This window comes from Pieris brassicae, chromosome 10 (assembly GCF_905147105.1).
Source record: "Pieris brassicae chromosome 10, ilPieBrab1.1, whole genome shotgun sequence".
Taxonomy (NCBI): Eukaryota; Metazoa; Arthropoda; class Insecta; order Lepidoptera; family Pieridae; genus Pieris; species Pieris brassicae.
The window spans coordinates 6,332,462-6,350,935 of record NC_059674.1 but is presented as its reverse complement, the minus strand read 5'-3'; the positions used below and the strand labels follow the sequence as shown (position 1 = coordinate 6,350,935).

Sequence of the window (18,474 nt, the reverse complement as noted above, 5' to 3'; positions counted from 1 at the left end):
ACATCGTTAAATGCTAATCCTTAAAGTAAATACGGTATTTAGGATATGGTTAATAATATTTATTTGATTGTATATGTTTGTTTTAGTTTTATCCAGCACATCGTTTCATAGGGAAAACTTTTGGATTTATGATAAGCCCTGGTTAAGCACCTTACTTAGATTTAAATGTATTTATTCTAAGGTAAAACGAAAGAAATCGATACGAGAACCAATCTAAAAGTAATAAAATTAATCATTAATTTTGATTATTTATACGTTTACTGACTGTACTTTTTAGTTTTCAATCAACGTTATAATGAAATGGAGTTTTGCGTTGTTGTTTTTTAATTTAATACATATAGGTATATTATTTATTAAATTCTAATACGATTTATACATATAGAACGCAAAACGTCTGGTCACGTAAAGTAGTTCCAAAATCATTTTAAATTGTGATAATAAAATGGTTTTTCACGCAGTATGTGTTTAAGTATTTGTTAGCAGACATTTGGTCTGGTCTCGGCACAGTTGAAGTGTACCCGTAATCTCCCAGTATTAATTTGGAACTACGCAATACCAACGAGTATTGAGAGAACTACATCGAAAGCCCGTATACGGGAGGAGAATTTAATGAGTACATAAGAGAATTTGAAACAAATAGTAAATACATGATATTTTTTCAGTGAAGCTCAGAAAGAATGCAACTGCGTAAGTATTTATCTCTTTTTACTAAGTTATCACCATCCTCCGCGCCAACAGACACGTACTTCCTTCATGTGTATAGTGAACTCGAGCTCGCGTCATCGGGGTCGATTTCGTATTGCAATGGAAATGTAAATATATCTAGCAAATAAGTGTGGGATTACACAAATAAATATATTATATATAGGTCCTTACGTATGAAATTGGGGTTTTGTTTGTAGATTTTTTTAAATAGAATAAGTATATTTAATTAATCAAAGTATGTACTATTCCTATCTATGTACTTTTTCTTATAGGTCGTTCAGTGACCCCTTTACTAAAAAAAACCATTCGGACGGGAATGGAACAATGGTCCGGGGTGTACGGTGGATGTCTTTGACATTTCAATTGAAGCTTTTCTAAATTGGTAACAGTTTGTTGTGCAATGTTTGGTCCAGCGTTGTCATGAAGCAGCAGTGGCCTAGAGCTATTGAACAGCCTTTTGTTGTTTAGCAGTTAGCTTCTCCATTATCGTTTGCACTTGCTGACAATAGACATCCATCGCCCCGGCACTAGTTCACCAAACGCTCATAGGTGACGTTTTCGGAGTCAATTTTTGTTTGGAGTACGATTTGGGCAGTTTTCGATGCGATGGTGTGCGAAAAACAAATGCACGAGTGACTATACATTACATGTAAAAATTTGAATTTGCTATTTCTAACCAGACAGGAGATATTTGAGGTCAAAGTGGGGAGTATCACAAAACGTCAATTTCATATGACATAATATACAGGGCCAAAAGTCGTGGATCAAACGTAACTATGGTTTTAGATGGGGTCGTCAGCTGCAAAAAAATTTACCTAAGTCCGTCAGCTCAAGCCCTGCATATTATATTTTTCAATACTTATTAAAATTCGAAATAACCTATATCCTGTATCTTTTTCTTAATATCCACTAGATTGGGTGTATTGATGTTAATATTAAGTTATACGACATAAAATTTTCTCAAGTCATAACTCTTTGTTTACTTCGGACTCCGCTATGAAAAAAATACTCCACTGAAAAGTGAACCTGTTTTAGCACATTTAATAAGGATTCTGAGAAGTTATTGCTGAAGGTAAGGCGTGGCCTTACCTTCTTAGTGGCTTAAATTTCTTAGGACGAAAATAACAAAGTTGCGTTTGATCAACGGTTTTTTGGCCACTTATATATTTGTTGGAATTTACTTATAGAATCAGTGGGCTCTAATAAGCCCTATAGCGATCTGGATTTCAGTATTATCATACCACATAAGAAAGAAGCATGTCGTATATGAGGCGAAGAGTTCTTTTGGGCCAACGCTAGTCAAATAATACCTTTTTTAGTAGAAGAAGAGCGCGGTGGAAACTTGCCAATTCGCTATGATAAAATGGATTATTATGCGGTGTTTATTAACCCTTATGCCCTTATAAATCTATTTCATTAGACAGATACATATATAACGACTGTTTCAGGCCTGATCCAATTGTTGAAAATCCGAATTTCATTAGAGACAGAATTCGCGGTAAGAGTACCTATAATAGCGTATAATACTTTATAAACCTGATCAAAATGTCAATAGTTATGACATGTTCCTGTTTAATTGATATTGTTATAAGCGAGAGGGCGAAAGACCTATAACTAATAAAATAATCCAGTGCCGCTAGAGGCATATACGTGGGTAACGCTGAAAATGTTTAGAACGGGCCAATTGCTAATGAAAACTTTTTTGAATTTCAATTTTAGAACTCTTTGGTTACCTAATATATATTGCATTCATTTGTCATTTTTTTTGTTAATTGGCGGCAAATCTAAAACTCTTGTTACACGTGAAAATTAACGTAACGCGAGAAAATTTTCTGTAAATGATTTATTATGACTTTCGTTGTGGGATTACTCAACAATAAAGCTATGATTAGCTGCGATTAGCATTTTTTAATGAAGCCCCATTTCGTGCCACTATTTACAACAGATTTAACGAGTTTGCGTTAAGCGTGGACGTAGCAATCTCAATGATGATCCGCGTGAGGGACGTCCTTTAACAGTGACTACTGAAGATAACATCAGTGCTGTTCGACGCATGATAGAGAGTGGCAAGCCTAGGCATTGGTATGAGTCAAGTTCAAAAAATATATTACACGAACATTTAGGCGTCAGGAAGCTTTGTACCAGATGGATTCCCCATACCGGCGACCAGAAAGACCTTCGCATGGACTAGTGAATATTTGACTATGGCAGGTGTCGAGATAATGAGTCATCTGCCATACAGTCCTGATCTGGCGCCTTGTGACCTTCATTTATATTCAAGAACTAAAGATACAATTCGAGGTATTCGCTTTACGAGCCCTAAAGATGCGGTGAAGGCGTACGAAAATGCCATAGAAGAGACCCCTAAGGAAACATGGGCCCACTGCTTTTCTCAGTAGTTCCATCGAATGCGACGATGTGTAGAGAGAAACGGAGATTACTTCGACAAACAATAAAAGTATACCTTCAACAACTTTCTACATTAAGCCGTTTTTCATTTTCGAAACATTTTCAGTGTTACCTAAGTATAGGTATTGGCAACAGATTGCTGTAGTTTGCTTTTTATAATAAACGAACTGACGTTCGACGTACACCAATGGACTTAATATGCGCATTAAAACTACTCGTACGAAGGAAAACATCATGTGGAAACCGCTGTTTGTTAGACTGGACGTGTCAAGCACAGAATCACTGACTGGCTGATCACCTACTTGCCTATTTATAGTAAATAAATAAATTTAATTGCGGACCGGATCTAGTTTCGGAATCAGTAATTTCATGGAACTTTTTCCTAGGGTAGGTCAGAAACTTAACAAAATAAATAATTTGGTTTTGCCATAAATTTATAGAGAATATATGGAAACCAATGATGAACGAGTCATGGACGAAGCGATTCAAAAAGCCATTTCACCCAGCCTGGATGGATTGGTGTGATCCATACCATTGTAATGATTACCACAAAATCGTGTGCGGCTTGAATCGGAAGAGTGTTCGCTTTAAGTGGTTTCAAAGTGGTTGTCACCTCGTCTTGAATAATATGTGTTCTACATACAGAGGAAGTCTTAGTAAGTAGTAATATGTTATACTTTATCTATCTATGTATTTGTATATATCTGCAATGACTGCAGAGAGTGAGTCCAGGCCTGGAGGTCTGGAGGCTTCTGGGCATCAAAAACGTGAAGGCCGCATATTATTTTCCAAATCAACAAGTACAGTATTATTTAGTATTTGACGAACATAAAAATATATCAAAATAAATGTTGTTTACTAGTCGGAATTGGAACATTTTCTATTGTGTCTTCGTAACTATAGCGATGTTAAGAACATAATATTCTAACAATTCATAATAAATTAATAGTTTAATTGTACGTTTTACTAACGTACTCAACCGTCTTTTTTCGTCACAGCATAATTGCGATATGTCAGAAAAAGACGAAAGTTAAAAGGAAGCAATTAGATTGATTCATTTCTAATTAGTAAGCTAAAAAATCCTGGCAGTTAAAGGTACGCTGCCACAAGGACCAAACTTTTTAAATATTTTTTTTATTTACTGTAGGTAAGGCAATTGTAAATACTGTATATTTGATTGTTATGATTACTAATTAATTAATAAAAGGCGAAAATCTCTCTCCGCATAAATGTTGCGGTCATTATCAAGCTCTACAGATTGAACTGAATCATATCTCATCGTAGGAAACGTTTACGTTGGACCGTTGCAAATTCGAATACAACTACTTAGTATTTAAATCTTTGGGTTTAGCTTTTGACACTTACCGATATCGTGGCTTTCTATTGGTATTGATAATTAGCTAAACCGATTCAGCTTCAGAGATTAGCCTCGACAACCTCACAGTCTACCACTTTATAAATGCAAAATTCAAAAATTTATTCATATAGGTAAAAAATAGGTAAAATAGAAATGTTTATAAAATGGTTCTAATTTTACACTTACTGCCAGTTCTCAAATGAAGGGCGTAGAACGGAAGAGAAGAACTAGCAATAAACTCTCCGCCACTCAAACTCAAAATAACTTTATTAGTATAGATAAGCAAGTACACTTATGAATGTCAGAAAGGAAGTTAAATTAATTGTAAACTTACACTTACTACCAGTTCGCAAGTCAAGAACTGGCAAAAAACTTTCTAGGCTAACCTGATGTTAAATGATACCGCCCATGAAAACTGACAGTGCCAAAGGCTCGCAAATTGCCGGCGTTTTAAGAATTGGTACGCTCTTTTCTTGAAGGCCCGAAGTCGATTTGGTTCGGTTAACTGCCTTAAAAACGCTTAGTTGTGGAACGACGGACCTCGAGACAACACGGAAATATTAACCATTTAATTATATTTCAGAATATGACATAGTAGACAACAAGTATTGTTCCATGTATGTAATGTTTTTACGTCTCGGCTGTCAATCTGTGTGTTCAAATACGTTCGAACCTGTTTGTGGAGTTAGTCTGGTCGACAACCATCTTGTGCTATTTCAAAATCGATGCGCTTTTGAACGGAGAAATTGTCAAGGAGGGATCATAGAAGGTAAACTTTATAGCCTGCAAAAAATTCGGCGTCGGCGGGAGAGTGACGTGTCATTCGCGTGATTGGTAAATTAGTTGACTTTCCCCCACTCCCTTGTTTAATGCTCAAGAAGTTTGTCGGTATCTGTAAGCATATGTTGTTTTAGAACGTAAATAAATATCATTAAACAACAGTCGTGTCCTAACACATTTTGCATTAATCACGGAAAAAAAATTACTTTAATTTGATAATAAATAAATTTTAAGATTTACCCTACATAAACATTCATAAAAATTTTAGTAAGGCTAAGGGCATAGCAGCTAAAGGGTGGGAAGCACTGCCTTAACTAAAACCCTTGCCCGAAGATCCCAGTGGCTAATAATATAAGATCCGACTGCAGCATTAGTACGTTCATCTGTTATTTGCTAAAAACCAATTTTTTATGTATATTTATAATTAAGAAGGCCGCAGTGTAGTCGTAGATTAAAAGTGTCGCTACAAATCAAATAATTCAATTTTTGAAGTGAAACTTCTTTATCAGCTTTAGAAAAAAATTACCGTCACATTTTTCCATTACGCGCCATCTTTTTCTTGTCCTTACCACGGTTGATTCGAAAAGATTCGAAGCCATTAATAACAACCATATAAAATAACGTTTACAATGATAGTGATAATTATTGTATTCTGTAATCATCTTAGTAGGTAAAATGAAATAATTGTGTTATTTGTATTCATGTCTATAATAAAAAAAGCCTTTTGTAAAATTTTTACTAATATAAACTTGTTTAACCAATTTCTGTTCAATTTTCAACAGGGCTGTACCCAGGCTCTTACTTTCACTAATTTCACATATATGTAAAAATATGAACATTAAATTTTAATTTCTTGTTTCAGAATATGAAGAAATTAGTTTAGATATATGTTTAAATAAAATTATGTCGATGTGAAACATTATTTTTTTTACCCGTAATGACTGGACTGTTTAATCTAGACTATAATATGACCTTGGCCTTGAATTGTATATAATTTTCGTTATTATCTATACTCTATACTAATATTATAAAGAGGAAACATTTGTGTTTTTGATATGTATTTTTGAAATGTTTTCACATAAAATCTACTTGACAGATTTCAAAAATTCTTTCACCAATAGAAAGCTGCATCTGTACAGACTGACATATGCTATAATAGATTTTCCAAAAAATCCTTAATAAAATGAAATAATATTAACCAAAGGTGTGAAAAAATTATCCTTAAAAAAATCTGTGCGTGCGCTGTGGAAACTATAAATGATAGAAAAAAAACTGTCGTACAGTATTATAGAACGTATTAATATCTATAAAAAGAATATTTTACCCGTGGGCAATTGTATGCCTAGCCCGGCCTATACCGAGTCGGAACTCCATGTTTTGGACATTCCAAGTGAATGATGTTACGAATTTAAAAGTAAAATCTGATATGAATATTAATTAGATTATGAATGTAAGTGTATCAGTGTGTGTAATATAATCAAAGAAAAGCATCGATATAACAAAAGAAAGTAATTAAAAACAAAGAAAACTAAGTAAAAAAAACTTTTATAACAACAAAAATATATCTATAGTCCGGCTTAGTAGACTTTCCACTACCAAGAGATCGGTGGTCCCTTCCATTGTGTTGCCTTGTCCATCTGTTGTCTAGGTACCGTTACATGACCAGCCCATTTCCATTTTAGTTTCAAAACTTGTAACTTGCTGAAGTTACCCACCAAAAAATCATTGGAAAAGTAAAATTAAAGAAAGGTTTACAAAACGCACGCCTCCGTCAATAGGCCGCTCACCATAACGTCAAATAAATCATTTGACGTTATGGTGAGGCAGCGACAGACTTTCTAGGTTTGTAAGCTTTTAGGATATTTAAACAGCTCTTTTTCGGTGGTAGACACTTTAATCCGAGTATAACTTAGGTTCGATTGCAGTATGATAGTACTATTTGATGATGACGTAATTTTCATTCCAAAAACCAATTAGCGGAGTGTGTTAAAAGCCTCCGAAAAGCAGCCAGTTTTATGGGCCTGTCAGTAAATGTGGAGAAAACAAAGTATATGACGACAACACCATTAGGCACAAGAAATCCCTTTGTCGTGGATGACGTAAGCTTTGAACAATGCGAGGAGTTTGTTTACTTGGGCTCATTGGTGATTGGTGATAATAATCCCAGCCGAGAGATCAGTAGACGCATCATGATGGCGAATCGCTGCTACTGATTCTGGCCTTCGTAGATATTTCCAATCACGACTTCTCAGAAAGAACACCAAGCTTGTTCTGTAGAAAACTCTTCTGCAACCAGTGGTTACTTTTGGTTCTGATATGGCCCTGAGCAATAAATACGAGATTTCTCTCCTCATTCGTTTGTTTCTCACGATCTCATTTGTTTGTCTCAATTGAAAAGACTGATTATTTAAGAAATTGATATTTTGTTAATGGCTGTGAGCCTAAAGTACCTTTATAGTTTAAGGAAGACCAGGTTTTTGACAATATTTGATTATTTTCTTTTAACTTAAAAGTCTAAGTTTGTTATAACGTACCTAAAGTTTATAATGCTAAATGAATCAAAAGTCTGATTATTGAAGCAGTTAAGTTTATAAATTGCTGTAGGCCTAAATGCCTTAATAGTTGAAGTGAATAAAGGACATGTTACATATTTGTTTATTTCTGAATATTTTCTTTGAGATTAAAAATTTGACCAAAAGTGTATAAGCCTGTTTTAGCGTTTGTAAAGTTTCTTATGCCAAATAAATCTTTATATAAAATATAAAACTGGTTTTCAATTCCTAATGTCACAATCACGGGGTAAGTTGTAACACTCGTCAGTTTTTTTTAAAGCCGTTTTTACCAAAAATAGTTACAGGTTTGATCAAAAGTTTATTTGAAATCGACAGTTGTATAGTTGTTAATTGGAATAGTACTGCTAGATTTCATGAATACGAAACAAGTAAGCTTTCATACGACGCGACAAATTGTTACAACTAGCCCCCACTACTGAACACACAACCCGGTGGAAAGAGAAAACCCGGTAGAAAGAGGCTGCGTTGGTGGGATGGAGTTGTGAAGGACCTCGAAATAATAGAGGTTCGCAACTGGAAGCACTGGATAGATTGCGATGGCGAAGTGTACTAACTAGGCTAGGCTAAGGCCTATAAGGGAGCGTTCCAGTATTACTTCACGGTTTTGGTAGTAGTATTTTGGAGATTCTTAATCCCCCCCCCCCCCCATGAAACGCGCTGTAACTTTTCTGTTTGCAATATTAAAACGTTTCGTAACCAACTCCAATGACTCTTTAAACCTAAAACTTATCATTATGTGGTGTAAAGTACTGGAAAGTAGAAAATAATAAGAACGCGTTATTCAATCCCCGCCCATTGATGATAATTTTTATTCCGATGGAATTGTTTAAATATGGCTGAAAGATTTTAATTACGAATAATCAGAACATAAAAATATTTCAAATACAATTCAGTTTCAGTTTATGAAATGCGTTTTCACGTATTGATTTGTGTCATAGTCGGTAAGTTTTGACCTACGCCATAACTGTGGCAGAAGTCTCATTCAATTTAATCCTGAATTTTAATTGCTTTGCGCAGAACTGATTAAGTACTTGCTTAATATAGATTCTATGGTTGTCACATGAATTATATTTTTAGTGATAGCAAATTAAACTTTTAGTTCAGATATTTTCGGTAATAGATTATACGTGCAATTATTAGTTTAAAAAGGCAATTATATTCGCTTTTAATAACCATTTTATGTTATTTTTTGTTTAAAGAACTTTATTTCTTATTACAAAAATGTATTTTTATTCACATGAGAAACTTAATAAAAAACGAACGAGCCTCAGCAGTCCCAATTTTAGTCTACTAGACTCATTCTGATATGTATCTTTAATGTCCTTTTGAATTGGATGATATTACGAATTTTAGACGGTAATTGGTTAAATAATTGCACACATTAATAGACTTCTTGAAATTATTTGTACGCGGATTCGGAAAGAGAAGCAAACTCGCCTTACGAGTATTGCGTGTATGCGTTTTTTAAAATGATAAGCTACGGATCTATCTAGCTATCTATGGAGAGAGTTATTTATTATTTTTAACAGGTGGTAGGTATGTTATAACACAACTATAAACATACCTACAGTTGTTTAATCGTCATAATTTTGGTTTTTTGGTAGTTTTTTGTGTGTGTTAAAAAGTTGTATCTAACTAGTGCTTTTATTTTGTAGTGTTTGTATGTTAGAAATTTTGTTTTTGAATGCTGTACCTCATATTTCAATTAGATATATGAAATGTGGCTTGACTAAACAATTATAAATTAAATGACGCACAGATTGCGGACTGCATTTTGATGTTGACCATAATCTTTTAGTTTTCGTAATTATATTTCTCCCATTGCAATGTCTTGAACTTTTAGCGGTTGACAGAAAGGAATGATTTTATTTGTTGCCCTGAATATTACATAAGATGGAATTTATTGGCTTTATGCAGTGTATATTCGCGGATGCATAGCAGACTTATGCGACTTCTTGAATACAAAGAGTCCCCTTGTATATTGGGTGTTGAGATATTACGGGCTACTCGATTGTCAGGAAATTGCATATGTAGCCTTGTCTTGCCTTCTTAAGTTTTCGAGTTATTTTCAGATTTATTATCATTCTCATATATATTCATAGTATGTGATTATCCTTCTTGTAACAGGGTGATGTTTGAGAAGAGAAATAAAATAAAATAAAAATAAAAAGTCTATAATATATTCTATAACGTTTTGATTTAAAATTTCATTTTATTTGAAGCAATGCCTATTAATGACACCAAAGAAACAAAAACAACGTTACCATTACGACAACGTATCCAAATACTAAGAAATCGTCTAAAAGGCGAGATAAAACAACAAATTTTCGAAAATGACGGCGCCAAGGATAAATTCGCCTTTTCTGACGAAAACTACGACTATATTGAACAAACAAACGACAAAATCACACCCATAGTAGACACAAAATTTAAAAAACACAGAAAACGCAAAAATGTCACAGCCTCAATTCGCGCCACCACAATGAAGGACGCTAACGAACTGTCAATGGTGACAGATAGTCCAATGTCAACACCCAAGTTACTACGATCGATAATTAAAAAGAATATGAAAAAGCCCGTGGATATTTTTTACCGCCGGAGTTTTTCTGACATAATAGATGAAGAAATTCCATGGGCCCACTGTCATTACATAATAACTCCGTACTTAACCGGCGTAAAAAAAGATGTAACTACTTCTAAAGGGTTAGGACCTAAGGATCCCACAGTTATCAGGTATTTTTTATATACTTAAACTAGACGCGCCTTTATAGATCTAGGCTTCAGGTTTCTCTTATCTGTTTCGTGATTATTTGTTTTTTCTAATAGGCAAGTATGTGCCTGATACACGACGTTGACTGTTTTAGGTACAATATGCACACGATATTTTACTTTACTATACGAGCGTGTACACAACGTACTTGGGAAACTTTTTTTTTTAGCCGGGGTTCGAACCTATGTCTGTTGTGAACGTTGGTGTATGTTAGTACTTACTTTTCTGTAACACCCCTTAGTAATTTTTTATTAAAACATATGTTACATAAACGTTAAATATTTAAAAAAAAAATTGAACTCATAAACACTTTATAAAATTATATAACTTTTTTAATAAGCTGCTATTACAGGATACTAAATGTGGCAAACCTTTACATTTACATCACATACAAAACAATACATATACATGCAATAAAATAAAAGAAAAACTATCTACAGGCAAAATTTAAACCCCTTAAGGCCACTAATAAAGCGTTTAAAACTTGAATTCTCTAAACGTTGTCTCTTCACATTACTCTATAATTTTAATATGACATCTATGGCTATCTGCTAGCCTACGTATGTTCTGATTGCGTATACGTACATCTCTGGCTATATCATAATTAATAATTATAATAATATAAAATATTCACAAAAAGACTAACTATTTCTAACACCATAGTAACTGACATGAAGCAGACCTTTTTGAAGTGAAACTTCTTTATTGGCGTTGTAAAAAAAATTACCGTCACATTTTTCGGTTGCGTGTCACATTATTCCGTTACGTGTCACATTTTTCCGTTACGCGCCATCTCTTTCTTGTCCCTACCACGGTTAATTCGAAGTGATTCGAAGCCATTAATAACAAAAATATATAATAACGATAATAATGATAGTAATAATTCTATTACAATTAATGAAATTCTGTAATAATCTTAGTAGTAATAAGGTAAAATTAAATAATTGCATTATTTGTATTCATGTCTATGATAATAAAAGCCTTTTGTTAAACTTTATCTAATTTAACCAATTTCTGTAAAGTTGGTAGATATATAGTAGATCATTTTTCGAAAAATAAGGTCGTAAAGAAGTTTCACTTGAAGAAGTTGTGTCTGAAGACGAAACTCTGCTACATCAAGTCTCGGACTGGGGTAGCAAAATCTAATACAATTTCACCCCAAGAAGACATAAGTTTGAGCAATTTCCCCTAACAAACACTCTTTGTCGCTAATACTCACTTCGAAGACTTTCCTTTAAGTCATCAGCTAGCATCGTAATTCGACTTATCGTATGACGTTCAGTTTCGCGATCTTTTGGAAGGAAAGGCTGAGAGTCCAAGGAGCTTGGTGTACACAGCAAGGCCAAACAGTATATCACTCGGGGCCACCACTTGCAACTTTGCAACGCATTGGTAAACTGTTCTCACCTCTGAGCCCGGTACCAGCTCCTTCCGTTTAGCCGTATTTAACGAAAAGCAATTCAAATCGTCAACCACCAGTCACTTTCCGCGCTTGATCGCATTGTGTTGCGCAGAAATGTGGGTATCTTATACTCCATTTATCATGGAGTGTTCAGAGGAGCTGTTCAGACTAATACCTGCTGTGAGTTTCATCATCTGACGTCAAGGCAGAATGCAAAACACCATCCGTATCACCTCGACATCCGTCGTGACTGAGAGTTCCTTAAGGCAGGTTTTAGCCGCGCACAGGTTGTGCGCGGCAAAAACGATCGATGTCGCCTCCTAGTGTAACCATCACCCTGTAGGGTGAACCCTGAGGTCCACGGGAGCACTGCCGAAGCACTACCGGATTGTTTTCCTTTCCATTTTATAAGATATCTTGTAAATTCTCGGCACACTGTCCGATAGAAAGTTTAGATTAGACATATTAACAAAGTCTGGTCCCTGTGGCAGTACATCCTTAATTCTGCCAATTATTCGCTGCTTTGCGATACTTATTCGTTGAGCGAGGAAAGTACAAAAACTTAAACAATATACACATCCAACAGATTACATAGATAAACAATGAACAGAAGCATAAGTACGTTAATAGACAAAAAGAAAATAATTATAACAAACGACATTTTATACTTAGTATTTTATAAAGTTTTTTCCCGCCTCTTCAAATAATCCTCACATTTGAAGAGGTGGGACTCAACATCGTTCTCTAATTCGTTTTCGTACGAGGCACATGAAACAATTGTGAGCAACTTGTCGCTAAAAATAAACTAAAAACTTTTTAGATTAATTCAACTTCTAAGCATGAACACGACTGGGATGGCGAAGGAAGATATCTACTCGATATTATACCAAATCAGCCATTTGCACATTCGTCTCTTTCAATGGGACCTGTCGCCGATTAAAATGCTTCTAAACGTTGTCATAAGAGGTACCTTACTTTAGCTGTTATTTTTATTTTAGTTTGTTATTTTAATTCTGGTCTATAAATTACGCGGCACGTTCTCTGTCCGCTATGAATTCCAAAACTACTAAACAGATTTCAATCAAATTTGCACACCGAGTGGAGTTTGATCTAACTTAAAAGATAGGATAGCTTACATATATATATGTATAATTCTTCTGTACGTGTGTATGACACTAAACCCCTCGTAAACGGCTGGACCGATTTGAATGATTTTTTTGTATGCGTTTGGGTGGAGCCCTGGATGGTTTAGATTCACAAATCAGCCCGGCAGATTTTGAAATATGATGCAAGACTACGTCTGTCGAGTCCGCTAGTGTTACATATACTATATGTCTGTTAACTATTTAGGCATTTCCTATATTTTATTTATTTATTTATTAACACTTCGTTCCAGTACATAAATATAAAATCAAGTCGTTGCATCTACTGAAGGATGTCTTCGACACTATCGACATATTTATATGTTCGCAAAGTGAATTCACAGTAGCGATATTGTGTATATTATGTGTTTAATAATATATATTTTATTTAATTTTTTTCTCGGCACTATCCATAGCCATAGCCATAGCATAGCATATATTTCCATAGCCTGTAAGGATGATGTATGTATTTCTGTAATAAATGAATAAATAATTCAATTGACACATGTAAATAAAAAGGCGGCCTATTGGCCGCCTTAAAACTGTGAAAATTATATAAGGTAGTAGTGAAGCAAGAAGGGCTAAAATACATAAAACACGTAGTTATTTAGACAAAACTATACTTTACCCTGAGTATGTATTCAATTAAATTATTCCATAGGGCTGTCAGGAAGATCGCTTGTTAGCGATAACGACGCTCGCTGTTAGTGTAAATATATAAATACTGTTTAAGTATGCTTCTGTTAACGTTTACTTTAATTTTAAAGGAGGAAATAGCTTACTGTTACTGAATAAAACATGCAGCAGTGGTCATATTTGTGTCTATCTTTATATATATAACTAGCGGGCCCGACACACGTTGTCCTGTATTAAAATTTTAGAAAAATTATATTTAAAGAAAAACAAATTAAGAAATATAATTCACACATATTATGTGATTAATTAATATATGTAAATGTGTAAACTACACCGCATATACTACTATTCGATTATCATATATATTATTAGTATTTGCGTGTTGTTCACGAAAATGTAAGTGCGTGCTGCTATTTCAACATGCCTCCTGCTGATAGAGGATCTTTGACAATCTGGAACAAATCTTTGTTTTTAATTTATTTTGTTATTATAAATTACTTAAGATGTCATGTGGAACATGGTGTGTGTAATGGTTGCAGCACCTTACAAACGTGTAAAACAAAAACTTGGCGACTAAAAAGCGTGGCGGAGAGTTTATCGCCAGTTCTTCTCTTGCATTCTACTTGCAGTAAATATAAAATTACAAGCAACTATATATTTATTTTTTGACGTTCATAAGTACATTGTGTTACCTATATGAATAAATGATTTTGAATTTTGAATACTACTTGAATGTATTTTTAATTCATATTTGAAATAACCTCTCAAACCGGTTTTAGACAATATTTAGTATTATGTTGGTTCTTGGGGAAATATATTTTAGGAGTTAGTGGCATTACTGGTGTATAAACACCAGTGATGCCACTATATCTCTGAAGTTATGATGAGTCATGATCTATAACTAGAGAGCTGGCGAGCATTTATTGCAGGCAATACATTTTTATTGATAATCATTTGCTCGTGTCTGCCTCTGGAGTTAAGGGACAATACCATTTAGATAACGAACAAAATCTACGCAGACATCCAGGTCATTATCGCTATTTAAAAAGTCTGCCACACGTGCATATCATTTAGACATTTTATACCATAAGAGAGTGTACATTTCAGAAAAGACCCATACCTTCCGGACTCTGAAGCACAGCGTTCAAACTCTATTCTCCGAGTGGAAGCTGGATATTAGTAATGTCTCCAGCCTTCTTAAACAAACAAGACTTTTCCGTCCGCCCTGCGTCAGGGTATCGGACTTGGATGGTAAGTGCTTTTCACGTTTAGCTCTGGTTTCAATAGCAATAGCTTTACAGAATGGCAAGTTTTGTTTGTTCCCGACAAGTCTTTACGACTTAACTTACTTTGACTTAATGTCCTATAACCCCTAGGTGGGGCAGAGGGCGTCCACAGTGAGTCTCCATCGCGTTCGGTCTTGGGCCTCGTGTTTCACCTCACTCCAAGTCTTTCCGGCTCTCTTTGCCTCGTCCGCCACTGTTCGGCGCCAGGTTTGTTTGGGACGGCCACGCTTCCGCTTTCCTTGCGGATTCCAATCAAGCGCCTGCTTGGGAATATGATTCAGATCCCTTCGGAGTGTATGGCCTATCCAATTTCATTTGCGTCGCTTGATCTGCTGGCTGATCGGGGTTACTCGACAGCGCTCCCAAAGTTGCTCGTTAGAGATCTTTTCAGGCCAGTAGATGTTCAGAATACGGCGGAGACAGCGGTTAACGAAGACTTGGAGTCGGTGCGAGATGTGTTTGGTGACCTTCCACGTTTCACACCCATAGAGCAGCACAGATTTGACGTTGGATCCGAATATTTTAACCTTGATTCGACGCGTCAACATCCGTGACTGCCATATAGGCCGAAGTTGTGCAAAGGTTGCTCTGGCCTTGGCAATGCGCGAAGTGATGTCCTCTTCTGTACCTCCAGTTTCAGACACGACGCTTCCGAGGTAAACAAATTGTTGAACGCTTTCTATGTCCTCTGCACCCACCCGCATTGGGGTGCGATTCTCAACTCCAACACGCATTTCTTTCGTTTTCCGGGTGTTGATTTTGAGTCCCGCAAATCCCGCCTCGCGTTCCAGGTCGTCCAACTTAGATTGCATGTCGCGGTGCGTGTGACTCAGCAGACAGAGGTCATCGGCGTAATCCAAATCTTCTAAGATGTTGGTTAATCCCCACTCTATTCCGCGACGCTGGTTCTGATGTATGCGATCCATAATCCCGGCGAGAACAACCAGGAAAAGTAGTGGCGAGAGTAAGCAGCCTTGCCGGACGCCTGCGTGCACTTGAATATCGTCTGAGACGAGACCATCGTGAATCACTCTACAAGAATAGTTCCTATAGCTGGCCTTAACTAGGTTAATTATCTTTGGCGGGACACCAATGTTAGAGAGTCGCGACCATATGCTGCTCCATCTCAACGTATCGAAAGCTTTTTCGAAGTCAACAAAGGTTAGATAAATCTCTCTCTGCCATTCTGATGCCTGTTCGAGAATGATACGAAGAGTGTTAATTTGGTCGGTACATGAGCGGTTAGGCCGGAAGCCAGCTTGTTCTATGCGAAGGAGAGGCTCGACGGCTGCAGACAACCTGTCCAAGATAATTCTGCAGAAAACCTTGGAAGGGGCCGAAAGCAAGGTGATACCTCTCCAATTGCTGCATTGGCTTAGATTTAGATAGACCTTTTTTGGGCACAGTAATAAGAAGGCCCCTATTCCAGTCCTCCGGAAGCTTCTCGCTGGCCCAGATTTTCCCAATGAAAGGTGTCAGCGTGTCGACGGTAGTAGCCAAGTCCGCTTTTAACATTTCTGCGGCTATTAAATCAAGCCCTGGTGCTTTACCAGTCTTAAGACCCATGACCGCTCTCTCCACTTCATCACGTGTAGGTGGTTCGATATCGATGTCTAGTGGCCTGGGTGGTGGAAATGTGTCTTGCATGCCTCCATGCGTAGCTGTGGGACGAAAGGTTTCCTCGAAGTGTTCACGCCAGCGTCGTAGTTGCCCTTCTACTGTTACGATAAGTTGACCGTCTTTTGATTTTAGAGGCTTTTTATGCTGACTTATCTTTCCTGCCAAGATTTTAGTCGCTTTATACAGTTCTCCCATGTTGCCGGTGTTAGCGGCAATTTGAGCGTGGTCAGCAATACCGTCAACCCACAACCTTCTGTCCTTTCGCGAGCTGCGATAGATAGACAAGTCTGTATAATAACTTAAAAATATATTAATAGAAAATTGAAACAAATTTAAAATGTTTGGTCCCTGTGGCAGTGTAACTTTAACGCTGGCAGCATTTCCCGTTGTATTGTGATACTCATTAGTTGAGCGAGAAAAGCATCAGCTCTGGGTTTACCGGTGCAAACAGGCACCAACTTAAATCAAACATTACTTCTGTCTTTTGCGTTTTATAACATTTATAACTAACGAATGACTAGGCTTTTTACTATCAATGAATATTATTGTATTATTCCAATTTGGACAAAGTATTTAAATATATATCTCGAAGTAATGGCGTATATATCAGTTGCTACATTAATGGAATTACTACTATTATCGACCGGTAGTATTAGCCACTAGGCTTCAGGGCCTCCCATCCCTGAGGTCGTAGGTGTGCAACAATGGACTTTGTTTCTTTGTGCTCATTTAATATTCGCTCGAACGGTGAAGGATAACATCGTAAGGAAATAATAAAGATCCGAAAAGTCGACGGCGTGTGTCAGACAAAAGAGGCAGATGCCTCGCCTATAAGATTGACAAATAATCATGAAACATGCACAGAAATCTGAGGCCCAGACACAAAACCCAGACCTAAAAAGGTTGTAACTCCACTGATTTATTTTTTATTTATTTTATTACTATCGATTACTAAGCTCTAGGTTTTGAGACAATCTCACTTTTGGCGTGACCCACTATCGCTAGATGAATGAAATGACAATTGGCAGCTGTCAGTTACGCCATTGCTCCGACATTTATACATTCATCTTGTATTTTATTATGTAACTTTTTTTTATTAATTACTAAAAAAAAATTCTATACAATTCATCAAGAGTGGATTTTTGTATGTCACATTGTATTTTTAATAACTAATTTCGTAACAGGTTCAACTAAGTCGCCGAGAATAACGTTATACCCGAAGAAGTTGACTCAACCAACCAAATGCCCAGATGATGATGATGATCGAATAAAATAAATGTCATTTATCTACGTTTTATTATTTATTTCGTACAACAGCTAACTTAAATAAAAAAAGTTATTCTTACAAATATCCAAATATGGAATACTTAATATATACAAAAAGATTCAAACACTTATGAAAGGGAAAAACAATAAAAGTTATTAAACACATTTAACTGAGTACGGTAGACTGGGTACGGTTGAAACGGGGTACTGTTGAGACGGGGTACTGTTGAAACAGGGTACGTTTGAATCGGAGCGAATATGTCAACAACCGTGCCTGATGCGTTGAGGGTTACAAAGGGAGAACTAAACGGCCGACAATTGTAGTGTTGCGATGCCTTTCGGGTGCTGTGAATGTGTATGGAAACCGCATTGTCTTGTTTGTCTGAAAAGTAAGTATTTTTTGTTCGTTTCCTTTAGTAATTACTATGATTCTATAAAAGGTATCATATCGAGGCTTTTGTGTTATTTTCTTCGGAGTTTGTCGATTAATGCTGTATGGTTAGATTTAATTTAAATTTATCCTAATCT

At 36.0% G+C, this 18,474-nt stretch overlaps 2 protein-coding genes across 3 annotated transcripts; both read left to right on the top strand.

The window, feature by feature from the left end:
- Positions 1–254: 254 nt before the first annotated feature.
- Positions 255–6,168, top strand: LOC123715093. Its single transcript, XM_045669914.1, has 6 exons — positions 255–341; positions 663–687; positions 2,154–2,203; positions 3,555–3,770; positions 5,055–5,240; positions 6,114–6,168. The coding sequence occupies exons 1-6, from the start codon at positions 296–298 to the stop codon at positions 6,164–6,166; spliced, it is 576 nt and encodes a 191-aa protein (XP_045525870.1). The 5' UTR covers positions 255–295; the 3' UTR covers positions 6,167–6,168.
- Positions 6,169–8,649: 2,481 nt separating this feature from the next.
- On the top strand, positions 8,650–17,966 carry LOC123715091. Of its 2 annotated transcripts, none has more exons than XM_045669912.1 (5): positions 8,650–8,765; positions 10,047–10,557; positions 12,817–12,962; positions 14,882–15,025; positions 17,865–17,966. In XM_045669912.1, exons 1-5 carry the CDS (start codon positions 8,732–8,734, stop codon positions 17,954–17,956), a joined length of 927 nt encoding a protein of 308 aa, XP_045525868.1. In that variant the 5' UTR covers positions 8,650–8,731; the 3' UTR covers positions 17,957–17,966. The 2 variants fall into 2 exon arrangements, with proteins under 2 accessions (XP_045525868.1, XP_045525869.1); XM_045669913.1 differs by lacking the exon at positions 8,650–8,765 and adding an exon at positions 9,480–9,627.
- Positions 17,967–18,474: the final 508 nt, after the last annotated feature.